Source organism: Furipterus horrens, unplaced genomic scaffold (assembly GCF_987537825.1).
Source record: "Furipterus horrens unplaced genomic scaffold, mFurHor1.1.pri manual_scaffold_1, whole genome shotgun sequence".
Taxonomy (NCBI): Eukaryota; Metazoa; Chordata; class Mammalia; order Chiroptera; family Furipteridae; genus Furipterus; species Furipterus horrens.
Window position 1 is genome coordinate 123,057,983 of NW_028327171.1, and position 14,467 is coordinate 123,072,449.

The 14,467-nt window shown below is 52.0% G+C and overlaps 1 protein-coding gene across 1 annotated transcript; it reads left to right on the plus strand.

The window, feature by feature from the left end:
• The first annotated feature begins 5,907 nt into the window (after window positions 1-5,907).
• Window positions 5,908-10,969, plus strand: EN1 (engrailed homeobox 1). Its single transcript, XM_090266727.1, has 2 exons — window positions 5,908-6,775; window positions 9,887-10,969. Exons 1-2 carry the CDS (start codon window positions 5,908-5,910, stop codon window positions 10,201-10,203), a joined length of 1,185 nt encoding a protein of 394 aa, XP_090122853.1. The 3' UTR covers window positions 10,204-10,969.
• The last annotated feature ends 3,498 nt before the right edge of the window (window positions 10,970-14,467 follow it).

The window sequence follows — 14,467 nt, forward strand, 5'->3', positions numbered from 1 at the left end:
GTGAAATAAACAAGAGAAGAAAAATTGAGCGTAGATGTTGAATTTACTCCGGATTTGGGGGCTCAGCGTTGGAAAGGAATGAACAGGAGGGTTTCCGTTCTGCGGTTTGAGTGGGATGCAGTGTAAGGAAAGAAGCTGGATGTCTCATTAAGGTGAAGAAATATATTTAGGAAAGTGTATGTAGTTGCTTTCGGGAGCCTTGAGCTCTAACATCCTCAGCTCCAGGGGCCTGACTGGCTGTGGCGTACAACTCCAGAGCGGTTTAAGGATACAGAGAAGGTGAAAGCTCTCCTTTCTGCAGTCCGAGCCCCAGGGACCCTGGGTCTCTCTCCCCAGCATACCAGAACATCCTTTACTGAGCTCCTCAACCCGCCGCCGGTGACGGGTCGGGTGTTTACGCCTCGGCATCCCCAGCGCTAGGCGTGACCCGACAAGCTGTCCGAAGGGCTCCGGAAGGAAATCAGGGCCAAGAGCCCTTTCCGAATTCTGACCACCAGATGCGACCTACGGAAAATTCCAAAAGGTTTCCCTCATTTCCCACAGTCAAGAGGAGAAAGGACTACATTTTCTCAGTTTGTTCGGGCATTAGAGGAAAAATGAAAGAAAAACTCAAACTGTTTCTAGAACAAAAAGATCCGTACTTAGAACTGCTCCCTTTCTCAGGGGAAAAAACTCTGAGAGAAGGCAGGATGGTGGGGGCAGAAACCCAAATAGTGCAATCCCAAAGGTTACAACCTCCAATAGCAGGCTTTTTTCGGGCTTTCTAGGAACCTGGATGTTTATTTGTAGGCGTATGTTATGCAAATAGAATAAAATAAATTCTCCCTGTCTTCCCCCCACCCATCTTCTGGGCTATCTAAAAACAAAGCTGCCCCCAATTTTGAGTCAACAGACCATTTTATTTTCCATGGTTTGCCTCGAGGCACCCCCACCCACCCACCCACACACACACTAACTTAGGCTTCCCCCTTTCTCTCCTCCCCCAATCCCTCTCCAAGCTCGGGCAGAATAACTTAGAATCCCTAACCAATACCCAATGAATTCCCTGCACCCAGCCATCCCTCACTTTATTATAGCCTCCAAATGAAGACCCAAATCCTGAGCGTTAATTGAATTAGTCTATTGAAAGGACTGTCAGGTATAATGACGTGGTTCGAGGCCCCACATTTCCCAAGGTCTATAGGCTTTGGGGACCTGCGATGTATAGTCTGACCTTCCGCCTCATAATAATACCACTGCACTTGTAGTGGAAATCTCCTCGCATTCACTCCCAACAAAACGGCTGGTCACCCAGTCCCCGTAGGAAGGCTGCGGGCTATTGTGTTGCGACAACTCATTCATGTCCCGCGCCACGAGGCCCCACAGCCATCTGATCTACACTCGAAATGCGATTACCACCGTGTTCATGCAACACCCTCACACTCTCGGCCCTTCGCGCACATGCCTGGCGAGGCTGCAAGGTTTTTTTCACAATGCTCCTCCTCACACCCATCCTCAGAAGACAGGTGGAAGCAAGCAGGCCCATGACATTTGTCTCTGCCTAAACAAAACACAAAATTCTGCGGAAATGCAGTCTGGCAGGATTTTTTTCTTTGGGCGCAGCATACTCCAAAACCCTTAGCAAACACATTTCTCTATTCCCAGTTGGTGGGGCAGACTTGGGTGTACACACTAATGTCTACATATACTAACCTCCTGCTATGTACACAAATATACAAAAAGAATTCTCCTATAGATTTGTACCTTTCTGCAGTTCTCACATACAAAAACAAATACACACAAATACAGGCTCCAGCCCCCACAGCCACAGGCCACTCTCCAAGTTGGTAAGTGTTTTTTGCACGATTGGGAAAGGGCAAAAGCAAAGGTACAATTTCCCAGCTTCAACTTGAGGAACACTTATCAGTCTTCAAACTTCTTTAGCACCCCAAATATGCAAACACACTCTCCCTGTCTGTTTGACCAGGTTCCCTTCCTCAGTGGAAGCCCCTGGTTAGCTGCACAGAATGGAGGACATCCGAGAAAGAGGTAGGGGAGTTGTGGTGTCTTCTTGTTCTGCTTACCCAGCCCCCCACTATTTATAGCCCTTATGGGTCCCCTTTGGCCTTCAAATGAGAAAAGAAATTATAGGGTTGGGGTTTTTTGCTCCCCTTTAGGCATTTAAAATAAAACAAAATCATTGTATTCATTGGCATTCTCTATTTTGCTGTGGGCTGGGTATGGAAGCAGAACTTGGGGACAATCAATTTATTGCACAGACATGGCTAGGTTAGTGGCCTTCTGTGGGGCCTCTCACCCCAGGGAAACTGCACAGCTCAGAACTTCAAGCCAACAGAAACGAACACTGGGTGTCCCCAAACTCCCATACCCTTGACCCAGTACCAGAGGGCTTTGGGAGAAAAGGGTCCATTCCCTTCCAGGTAGATTCCCTCATGGCTTCCTGTCAGCCCACCTCCCTGCCACCTCCACCTGGACATCTATCAAGCTGGAAGAAATTCCTTAATTTCCAAAGTCAGAAACAGTGCCCCTAAAAGGACTGCCACAAATGTACTCACACGTGCACACATATAGCTCCACACACTCTCAATCCCTTTACCCACATACTTGTACACACAACTCCCCTGCTGGTACTTTCTCACCCATATACCTAGTCTTGGGCTCACTCCGAGTCATCAAGACCCCCCCCCCACACACACACCCATCTTGGCCAACATTTGCTCACTTTTAGCACTCACACAGCTTACTCCCGCCAACACCGACTTCCCAAAAGTATGTTCATTTTCAGGTCAGAAGGAGGACCTGGGCCCAGGTGGAGAGCCCGCAGCGCTGGGTGCAGAGCATCCCGCGCAGGCCTGGCCTGGAGAAGGGGGTGGGGGGGCAAAGCCAGTGCGCAAAGCGCCTCCTAATCCAGTCGGAGCTTGTGGGCCGAGGGTGCATTTATCATCCCATTACTGTAACAAATCCGGGCTCCACTACATGAAAGGTAAAATGAATTACCGACGTTAAGCCGTCAATAAAGTCATTTCTGTAAATGGTGTCTCCAAAGGGCCGCCGCATTATTCAGCTGGCTTTATCAGCTGGCTGGAAATTACGTGGAGGAGCCGGGCGGCGCGGCGCGCGGGGCCGCTCACTTTGATTAAGCGTCTTGCCAGCGCGATGTGACAGAGCTTTTGACCAGGGTTTTATTCACAGGCCTGTGATGAACGCCAAGCTGATCAGGCGGAATGAAGAGTAATTAAAACCTATAAATTATCTTCCGCAGCCCTTCTCGAGGCGTCTCCTGCAGGCGAGATAAGGCGTCGAGACCCTATTTACGGCGCTGAAAGGGACCGCGGTGCACAAAAGCTACGCGGCTAAATAGGATATTGATAGTGTCCTAATTAGAATTTAATTAAGTACCCACGCTCGCTTGTGGGATAAAGATTTCAATTTTGCGAACTTAAATATAAATAAAATCCCACCCCATTTCGGGGAGAAAGGGTGGGGACACTGAGAGATTTTGGGGAGCCCTTGGGTGTAGAACTGAAGAGTACCCAGAGACTCCAAGGTGGGGTTGGGGGCAGCTTGGGAGAATTGAGGAGAGCAGGGAGGACCTGCTTAGCTCAGCGCTCCGGAAAGTGGCCCCGCTTCCCTCCAGTCGCGCGGGCAGGTCTAGGAACTCCAGAGTCCCGGTACTGAAGACCTTCGGCTGACCGAAGACACAGTCAGCAATATGAACTCCCGCTCTCCACCAGCCCTCTGAGAAACTTCAGCTATTGCGCTGTTTCAGTTGGTTGTAGTTTTCGTTTTATTTTCCGCCTAAATCCTGTGACTTTTCTGAGCAAGAGGGATTATTTTACATGTTCCCACTAGACAATATCCTCGAAGAAAGCCTTTCTCTCTCCACCGTCCTAGTTGAAGATGGAGCCCAAGGCAAGCAAGATAACATCCTTGCGAAGGCTGCAGTTGCGGGATACTTCTACCTCGTCACTCTCCCTTGTAGGTTTTTTAGCACACAGTCGAACCCTGGCCCTCCCAAACCGCTCAGCATACACAAGAGCCGCATCAGTGCCCAGCACCTCACCTACCCCGGCCCCAGCGGGGCGATGAGAATACAGAGAAAAAGAGTCTAGCGGACGCTGACGGATCTCCATGAGAGTGAGAGCGGTGAGAGCCCCTGCAATCCCACAAAGCTTGGGAGGAACATGAAGGGCTAGCACCAGAGGCCTCCAGGGAGTAGGGAACAATCTCAGGAAAATCTGGGAAACCGGGGAAAACTCGCTGTCCACATCATCAGCTGGCTAGGGCAAACACTTGGGGTGCAGTACTTTGTCTTATTTCACTTTGCAAAGAGGTTGCCCTGAACCCCAAATTCCGGGCCTTGAGCGCATTCACACCCTGACTTGCTTGGCCCAGGGGCCCGGCCACGATAACTGTATGATGCCCAGACGGCTTCGATTCCCAACAGCCACGGAAAGAAAAGGCCCGAGGCTCCAGCGGCAGTTGGGCTCTTTCGCTCTCTCTGGGCCTGGCTTAATGGCACCAGGATACCTCACCAGAGTTGTTGAAGGTTCGGACAGGGAAGGGCATGGGTGCAGATACACCGTAAAGGACACTCGATGCAGCGGGCTGGCACGAAGTGCAAACCCACAGATGATTCTAGAGAAGAGCAGCTGGCCTCTGGGGTTTGCTATTTGTGAAAAATAAACTGCTTCTCTGAAAGTAACCAACTCTAGGTCTATTTGATATCTCTGACCCTCCTCGTTTTACTCCTTCCCCTCTCTACGCACACGGACAATGCCAACTTTCACCCTTTATAACAGCAAGAAAAAACGAGAAAACACAAGGCTGAGTTCCTTAGGCATGGGATGCAAGAGAGCAGAGGCCCCAGTCTCCTGACCCTGCAACCGGCGCGCACGCACCCATAACCCTGCATTTCTCCAACAAGTTGTTTATGGAGTTGCTTCTCTATTTGCCCTCACCCGCAAATCCACCCCTCCCTGTCTCCTATGCCCCTTCCTAGGTCTTGGCCTGAAAGAGGGGGAGGGGCTCGGGTGCGGGTGAGGGAGGGCGGGCCGGACGCTACCGGCCCGCAGTGAGTCGCCCACTCTCCGCGCGCGGCCTCCGCCCCCGGATTATTTATCCGCAAAGTCCCGAGCGCACCCATTGGGCCAAGGCCCGGGTGTCAGAGAGAGTTCTGGCTCGCCATTGGCCCCGCACACGTGCGGCCCTGACTCACGTGCTTCCGGTTTGAAAGCAAAAAGTGTGCCTGGGTGATTTTTTTTTTTTTTAAGCGAGAGAGTTTGTGCAAAGATCCGAGCTGTCAGAGATTTAAAAAAAAGAAAAAAAAAAAAAAAAAAAAAAAAAGCAGCTCGGCGCTGGCGGAGACGCGCTCTCCCAGCAAAAAAAGCAAAGGCGATTAAAGGCGCTGCCAGCCTCGCGCTCTGGGCACAGCTGAGCGTGACACTCGGGGAAGTCAAATCCCTCACTACTGCCTAGGAAGATGGCTAGACTTTAAAGAATTTTTTTTTTTTCCTTTAAGATAAAAACAATTCTTGGAATTTTTTTCTTTTTTCTTGCTTTCGTTTTTTATTGCCTTTTTTTCTTTTTGGCCGTGGCTTACTCCCTATTTAAAACAAATCATTGAATCTGGTTGCCGAAAGAAAAAAGAAATAGCCAAGTGTCTCCATAACTGGATGTCTACAAATTACAGAGAGTTGAGACAGTGAGATCTAGCTGCTCGATAAGAGCCAGCGATCCAGGCCAGGCGCCTGGGCTTTTTTTTCCCTCTCTCCCGGCACACGCCTCGTGCCTTCGCTGGGGCTTCGCCGGCCTTCTTCCTCCGTGCACCCCCGAGGCCGCTGGCAAAGTGGGGTGGGGAGCGAGGCGGGGGGTGGGGCGGGGGCCGGCGCGGCGGGGCGGCCGAGCATGGAAGAACAGCAGCCGGAACCGAAAAGTCATCGTGACTCGGGCCTCAGCGCGGCCGCGGTGGCGGCAGCGCCGGGCAGCCTCAGCCTGAGCCTCAGCCCCGGCGCCAGCGGCAGCAGTGGCAGCGATGGAGACAGCGTGCCGGTTTCCCCGCAGCCCGTGCCCCCCTCGCCGCCCGCGGCGCCCTGCCTGCCGCCCCTGGCCCACCACCCGCACCTCCCCCAGCCCCCGCCACCGCCGCATCTGGCGCCGCCTGCTCACCAGCCACAGCCCGCGGCCCAGCTGCACCGCACCACCAACTTTTTCATCGACAACATCCTGAGGCCGGACTTCGGCTGCAAAAAGGAGCAGCCGCCGCCGCAGCTCTTGGTGGCGGCGGCGGCCGGAGGAGGCGCAGGAGGAGGCCGGGTCGAGCGTGACAGAGGCCAGACTGGCGCAGGTAGAGACCCTGTCCACCCTCTGGGCACGAGGGCGACAGGCGCTGCCTCTCTCCTGTGTGCCTCGGACGCAAACTGTGGCCCACCCGACGGCTCCCCGCCAGGCGCGGCGGGAGGCACGGGAGCGTCCAAAGCTGGGAACCCAGCAGCTACGGCAGCGGCGGCTGCAGCGGCCGTGGCAGCGGCGGCGGCGGCGGCAGCAGCAGCAGCAGCAACAGCAACAGCCAAGCCTTCGGATAGTGGCGGCGCCAGTGGAGGCAGCGTGGGGAGCCCAGGTGCGCAGGGTGCCAAGTACCCGGAGCATGGCAACCCAGCCATTCTACTTATGGGCGCAGCCAACGGCGGGCCCGTGGTCAAAACTGACTCGCAGCAGCCCCTCGTGTGGCCCGCCTGGGTCTATTGCACACGATACTCTGATCGTCCATCCTCCGGTGAGTACCCAGCCTCGGGCTGCGTGCGCCTTTCCTTACGGCCCCACAAACGCCCCAGAACTCTTAGCCGCCGTGCTGGGGAGAGCAGACCCAGCATTGGGAGCTCTCTTCTCTCACGCTTGCTTCCTCCCTCTCAGCCCTGGTCCCAGTCATGACCGAGTTTGCACTCATATTTGCACTCCTGGCTTCTGTGTCCACCACCCGGAAGGCTACAGCTCACGGCACTGAAAGCTCAGTCTCTATCCTTGGGTTTTGAACTCCGAGCCTTTTAGGTCTTCTTTGTGTTTTACCTTTATTGTAATTAGGAAAAACACAGGCTTTTTTTTTTTCCCCTTTCAGGAAAGGGGGTATTTAGAGCCTGCGGGAAGGTGGGCTTTAGTGACTGGGGTCTCCGAATCCCACCAGTCTGGTCCTGCGAAGGCCGAAATCCAGCAAGGCTTTGATCAGAGAAACAATTTTCATCTTGATGTTATTGGAGACATAAACACCATATCAAAAGTTTCTGCGTAGCGTTCATTAACATAGAGACAGATTTGAGGTCACACAGGAAAAGAGAAAAGCATCTGATTGCTGCCCCTCTTCCCAGGCCGGTTAGCCAAGAGAGTCTGACCCGGGTGGGTAGAATCCACGGAAAGGCAGTTGCCAAAACGTGGAGTGCCAAAATCCCCTGGCTGCTGGTACTCTAGAGCTGACAGACAGACAGTGGGAGAGGAGAGGACAGGTCAAGCTCAGGCCAGAAAGCGGGGCAAGGACGTGGAAGCCAGACTTCACAGCTTCTCCCAGGCAGCTCACACATACTTCTTCTTTAACTCCTTCTTACCACATATCTGCCAGTTATCAAATTTCTGGCAGCCGTAGGTCCCTTTTCCTAGTTTTTCCTTTGGCTCCTTTTCCTCCTATTCCTTTCGCTTGTAGAACCCACCGCCGAGATCTGTCCTGGGAAAGGAGGCTGAGGCCACTAGGCCCAGGAGAGGAGGCTAAGGCCTGCCTGCCTCTCTGGCCGGCAGCGACTGGATAGCGGGTGGGTGCTACGAGGAAGGCAGCAGAGGCTCCGGCCTACGACTGGGTTCCGGACACCTGGGCCCTGAAGAAGGTCAGGCAAAGCATAACCCTGCGTTGCTCAACTCCGGCTGCAATCTAAGCCGCCCGGCGGGTGCCGACGGACAGCGGATCGATGCTCGCTATCAGCCCCCGCCATCTCGAGCCCCGTTATTGACACGTCGGGCTCCCTGAACCTCCGAAAAGCTGCTTTGATTGACTCGCCTGATGGATAGAGTGATTGAGCTGTCAGGCCGTGCGACTGGGGCTGGCCGCGAGGCTACGATTTTATTACAACTGTCCGTGCCTCTGAGAGCGCGTGCATACACACACCACTCTTAACATCGTTCTGGACGCACAACGCAGTGGGGCCTTTCCGGGACTGTGCGCATTTCCTGGGCCATCTCAGCCTTTTCAGCTAATTACTAATCTAAACCAAGGCCTTTCTTTCTCCACGCAGCTCACCTCCCAGTCTTTCCCACGCTGCTCCATAACGGGCCTTGTCTTTGTTCTTGGCCTCTTTCCTTCTTAGGTGACTGGGGAGGCAGGATACTGGCTCCTTCTCCTGTATGGGCAGTTAAGGAAAGTAAACCTCAAGCCACCTGAGTTTCCATAGTTGACCAGGCCTGGACTTTTTTGTCACAGGACACTTGTGACTCCAAGTACCGGCCTGCCCCAGGAGCCAGCTGCAGCTTTCCCCTTTGTTGCTAGGTTTGGAGATGCCAGTGAAGATCCTTCTTTCCAGACAGTTTTAGAGATTAACAAGCCTGACAGGGACTTAACTGGGTTCAGTAAACTCCCATAACCAAGGCAGATCCCAGGAAGTAAGTGCCAGAAGACTTGGGTATGGAGGCTGATGGACAGAGGTGCAGGCTTCACCGGCTGCCTCAGCTCTTCCTCCTCTCTTCATGCCACATCCATAGCAACCTTCTTCCCAGATTAGCTTTGAAGAAAGACTTGACCTTCCTAGGGAAGTGTCTTGTGGCCTCTTTCCATATCCATCTTAGGGGCAAAGCGCAGACTTTTTTTTTTTTTTTTTTGGTCATGATTATTTCCCGGTCTGTGTTCCTCTGCCCTAGTTTGCTCATAATTGAGGGTGGGGTGGGTGGCAGAAAGGATGTAGTCTCCTTTCAAATGACATGGGTGGGCAAAGAAAGCAGATCTGACTTGTTTTTGTTATTCAGAAGTTTTCAATTCTGAAATTGCAGCTTATGTGTTCAAAAGAGATAAAGGAGACCCTGCCTGTGCAGCTGGGTGGAGGAACAGGGAGGGCTCTCTCTTTCTTACTGGCATCATCCAAGAGACACAGCAGAGAACCCAGGGGCCATGTGGGTAAGGCATGCAACTGGGTGAAGGCCTTATCTCCCCCTTCAGAGAAGGGAGTGGTCATTGTCTCCCTAGAACCCTGGAAAGGACTTCTTTAGACCAAGGGGGGAGGGGTAGAGCAGACACTGAGTATTTTGGAACTAGTTAACCCTGTCACAGACCCTTCCCTATCCCCTTGTTTTCTGGGGTAAATAGCCAGAAACAGTTGGGGGTCTTATTGTAGGTCTTACTGTAGGTGTAGGAGTAGGTGTGCTTCTTCAGAAGAAAGGGAGGCTGGGGATTCCTCCAGGAGGATCCCACCCTGGTATCTTAACTGCCCCAGCCTTAAGCCTCTTTTTATTCCACAGCTGTGAAGACAGCAGGCCCCTAACCTCCAACTTTGGGCTGGGCAGGTAGGGGCTCCATATATCTCTCCATCTTGGATTCTGTGATTTAAGCCTTTCACACGAATCTTCTGTTCTGAATTGGGGTGTGAGTTGCACATAACAACCTCAGCCAGTTTTCCTTCGCGCCTTTCTGGCCCGGGAGAAGGGAACCCCGGCGACCCCAGTAGCCAGGCGATTGATGCATGGGCTAGCCGCCGGGAAGGAGCTGGGGGCGCAGCAGGGCCTACGCTCTCGCCCCGGAAGCTGAGGGCGCGATCCACCATCCGCTTTGCTAGTCTCACGGTTTCCTTTGCCCTCTCCCCCTCCCCTCGGCCCTCGGTCCTCCACCCCCATCCCCACCCGGCCCTCTCCGCTGCTGCAGGTCCGCGAACCAGGAAGTTGAAGAAGAAGAAGAACGAGAAGGAGGACAAGAGGCCTCGGACAGCGTTCACGGCCGAACAGCTGCAGAGACTCAAGGCGGAGTTCCAGGCGAACCGCTACATAACAGAGCAGCGGCGGCAGACCCTGGCCCAGGAGCTCAGTCTCAACGAGTCCCAGATCAAGATCTGGTTCCAGAACAAGCGCGCCAAGATCAAGAAAGCCACAGGCATCAAGAACGGCTTGGCGCTGCACCTCATGGCGCAGGGACTGTACAACCACTCCACCACCACTGTCCAGGACAAAGACGAGAGCGAGTAGCTGCAGCCGGCGGAGGCCTCGAGGTCCGGCTGCCGCTCCTGAGCCCCTCTAGGCACCGCCGCTGCCGCCTCACCAGCCCAGCTCCAGGGAGAAAAAAATCAGCGCAAAGGAGAGAGGGAGCAACAGGGGAGAAGAGAGAGAGCGCTCCTCAGAATGGAGAGTCACGTTCGAACGCAACATTTTTTAAAAGGGAGAGAGACTCAGACAGGTGCTATTGAAAAATACGATCTGTTCTCTATTCACAGCGTAAGGGACGGAACTGCGAACTCCTTAAAGCTCTATCTATCCAAACCGCTTACGACCTTGTATATATTTAATTTCAGGTAAGGAAAAGAAATGTGTAGCGATCTCTATTTGCTGGACTTTTATTAATCTCCTTTATTATTATTGTTATAATTATTATAATTATTATAATTATTTTATCCCCCACCTCCGCCTCGATGACCCCGGCCCAGTTTCGTTTTTGTTGCCTTTTTCCTTTGAATGTTTTCGCTTCTCGGGTGCCTCCCGCCCCGCATCGCTGGCCCTCGTTTCTCTGGGACTTTTCTTTGTGTGCGTGTGAGTGTGTTCCCTCGCGTGTCCGCCCCTAGACACTCTCCCGCTTCCCAAGCCCCTTTCTGTCGCACTGTCCTGCCCCCCTTTCGTTTTCCTGAGACATGTTGAGAAATACGACCCCACAGACTGCGAGACTGAACCGCCGCTACAAGCCAAAGATTTTATTATGTTCAGAAACCTGTAGTCTGAAATAAAGTGTACACTGTGCTCACGAGCTGCTGCTGGCCCTCCTCTTTGCGGGCTTGGGAAGGGAGTAGCGCAGGGCACCGGCTGCCCAGCGACCCGAGCACACACTGGGCCCAGTGATCACTACACAACGAATACCGGGACAAGGGGAAAGCGCGGTGGTGGCGGTGGCCCAGATCCGGGTACAGACCGGGTTCGAAGAGTCTGGTGGGACACGCCTAGTCTCCGAATGCGTTCAAAGAAGCCCACAGGCCGGAAACCTCAAGCCTGACTTCCGAAGCACTGTCTGGCTGTCGGTAGGCTCCCTTCCCCAGCCGGCCGGGCCTGACCTGCTGCGGCCTTCTCTTGTTCAACCTGCTTCTCGCTCTAGCTTGCACATTTCCTTTTTCTTTTTGTTCTGGTGCAGGTTTTGCTTGAGGTTTTGAGGGTTTTCTTTTTCTTTAATAGCAGGCTTTTCCAGGGCGTGGCAGAGGCTGCCAACTGGTCCTAAGCAGCACACTAGTGCGAGGGACGCTAGGTCCAGCCTCCCATTCGCCTCTCTTGCTTCGGAGAAGAGATTCCGTTGGCGCCCCAGTGGGGCGAGGGCAGCACACTGAGCCTTGTAAGGCTCAGATTTCCTGTCCAGAAAAGCCGCAAAGCCATGGGAGAGGAGGCCTGGATGCCGGGAAGCTATGCAAAGTGGCAGAGGATGGGTCCCGCTAATGGGATCCCACTGGGCCTGGATCTCCGATGTGGGCACAGGCCTATCTCATCCTCACCCAAAACCTAAGATGGGGTGGTGGAGAGGGGGGTGCTTTCAGAATTCATAACAAAGCTTGGCTTTCTTCCTGACCCATGACAGGCTCAGACCCAAGATCCCTGGATTCTTAGGACATCTAGACTTCCCAGAGGGAAATGTCTGGATTTTTGCCCCTCATCCTGGGACATCGCACTGGGACCTCTGAAACTCAGGGACTAAGAGTAGGAAGGGGAAGGCCCTCCTTAGGAGGTATCTTCTCCCTTTTGTTAAGATTTTTAAAAATAGTAAGTCCTGCTCTCTTTTTTTCCCCTTTCTTCTGCAATATGCTTGTATGTACCTACCTGTATGTGTGTGGCTAGATATATAGATGTACTCAAAAACTTGTGTGTATATGCAATCATGTGCAGATAGTGGTGCACAAGTACCTACTTTGTTTTGTGTATCTCTGCGCATATATTGTGCAACTGGATCCTCATTTCTCTGTAATTAGATGCACACTTGTATGTTTGTGGATCCACAATGTATGTACATGTGCTCATTTGTGTTTGCCCACCAGGATATTTGCAGGAGTGTGTGTGTGTGTGTGTGTGTGTGTGTGTGCACATGCATGCATGGAAACTGTTTCTGTGTGCTTCCTTTGGATTTCTTTCCTGTTGTTTTTGCAAGATTGATTTTGTGAGAATGGTCAGTCATTCTTCCTTTTTTCTTGAAAATTTCCCCCTGATTGAGGGGGGAAGTTTCCGTGCTAGGCTCCAGATGCAAGAAACCCAGGGACCCTCCAAGTTCCTGCTCTAGGCTTTGGGGGCTAGATGTTTGGTGGCCTGGAGTTGGAGAGCACATTTGACATTGCCACAGGTTTCCAACTTTATTACTTTATTGCAGTTAATCTCCTCTTTCTATCCTTTCACACCTTAGGGTGTGTGGAGTAACCTTTGCACATAATAGGTGCTCGACCAATCCTTGTGTGAAGAGTTGGGAGCAGTGACACAAGCCTTCCCTGGGTTGGCTCAGGTGAGTTACTTTCCAGTAGTGCAAAGTACATCCTTTGTTTTCCTTGGAGGAGAGGGGAGCTAGTTATCTTTCATCTCTGGAGGCCTGCTGGTTACAGGGTCTGAGACTTGGGGCCCAGGGTACTTTCTTCTGAATCTAGATGGCTCAGAACATTAAGAAGATTCCTGGCCACATCTAGATCCACTGTTTGGTGTTGCCCAGCTCTACAGAGAACCTTACTGTTTTAAGTCCTGGAAACTGGGCTACCCTTCCTTCTCTGTTCCCCAGTGTGGCCCCATAGGGTGCTTAAGCCCCTAGCGAGGGCCAGATCCAGAGGTTGGGGCAGAGACCAATGTGAGCAGCAACTCCAGGAGGCATCCCCATTCCTTAAGGCTCCACTTCACCTCTTCTGAGAGATCAAAGTCAAGAGCTCTTCCCCTTAATCCTGGGGAAGAGGGAGGAGGTGATTATCCCTTCCCATGATTATATTAATGAAGTGTTGAGATGTGTCATTGTTATATAATTTGATTTCTTGCCCATTATCTCCTTTTTTCTTTCAATTACTATGGGCAAAGAGAATTTTCTTCCTTGTTTAGTGGAGGAAACTGAAGCTCTCAGGACTTAAATAATTGGTCCCTGCCTCCTCTGTGGCTATGTGTCTTTCTCTATGTCACATCTGCTCAGTACAATTGCCTTTACCTCAGGAATATGTCCAAGGCCCAGAAGTCAATCCTCCAGAATGACTTTCCCATCTTCTCTGCCTCCCCCATCCCATTTCCTTTCTTTCTGATTGGGGCAGAGGGGAGGAAGACTCTGGTCAAACCTCTTTCTTGCACCCTCCTCTAAAAATAGAAAGCAGTAATAACCATAAACAGGCATTGATAGCTTTGATTTATGGGGCTGGTTTAGTGAGCCGCTTGTGTATTAAAGTCTGGGACTACATCGAAATAAATACCAGAGTCTGATATCCCAACTTTCTCATTTTCTACCTTTTTTTTTTTTTTTTTTTTAAGAAGATTGGATTGAACCATAAACTTAAATCTTCCTCAACTCAGGAGGAAATACACGCTAGCCAAGTCTAAACAGTATTGATTTTTGGCCCTTTCTGAGGCCAAAGGTCTCTGTTTTCCTCCTGGAAACTGTTTTCTTCAGTAGAGGAATGGGAGATGGGGTGGAGGAATGAGGGGATATCTGGGTGTGTGTGGCTCCATTGAGTTTCTGTGTGAGCTTGTATGCATGTGGGTTGTATTGTGTGTGGCCATTTGTATAGGGGTGGTACTGAGTATATTTATTTAGGATTGGGAGGTGAAAGTATGTGTTTTGGGTGTGTAAATGTTTGCTGTTTGTGGGTGCATGTGTACCCAGTTCTCTGGCCCCTTAAGCCAGGTTGCCCAGGGCATAGAGGAAGAGTGACCTACTAGCCTGCCTCCTACCTGGCCTGCACAGTTTTATCACCTGTGGCAGGGTTTCTAGAAATCATATCACCAGGGATGCCACTGTGCTCCAGACACCCTGTCCCTGATGTGCTCAGTAAAAAAGGTCTAGCTGCAGTGCAGGGATGAGTTTCGGCTTACTCCTAGAGGCCAAGGCCAGGATCAGAGGCCCTGTCAGACTTCTTGCCCTGGATGGAGGTGTCTGCTGTGACTTCTCTGGGTGGCCATCAGTTCCTTCAACTGTCAACCTTGTTTTTTGTCTCTGTGGCTGGGAAAACCATTCCCCTAGCAGTATAAGCAACCATCATTCTCTGTCTTCCACCATGCACAGACTTGGAAAAGGGGTGGGGAGGAACAGGGA

Bases quoted from the DNA above. Each gene is read 5' to 3' on its own strand.
- EN1 (XM_090266727.1), top strand. From the start codon at position 5,908: ATGGAAGAACAGCAGCCGGAACCGAAAAGTCATCGTGACTCGGGCCTC. The intron at 6,776-9,886 runs GTGAGTACCCAG...CCGCTGCTGCAG, and splicing joins CTCTGATCGTCCATCCTCCG to GTCCGCGAACCAGGAAGTTG.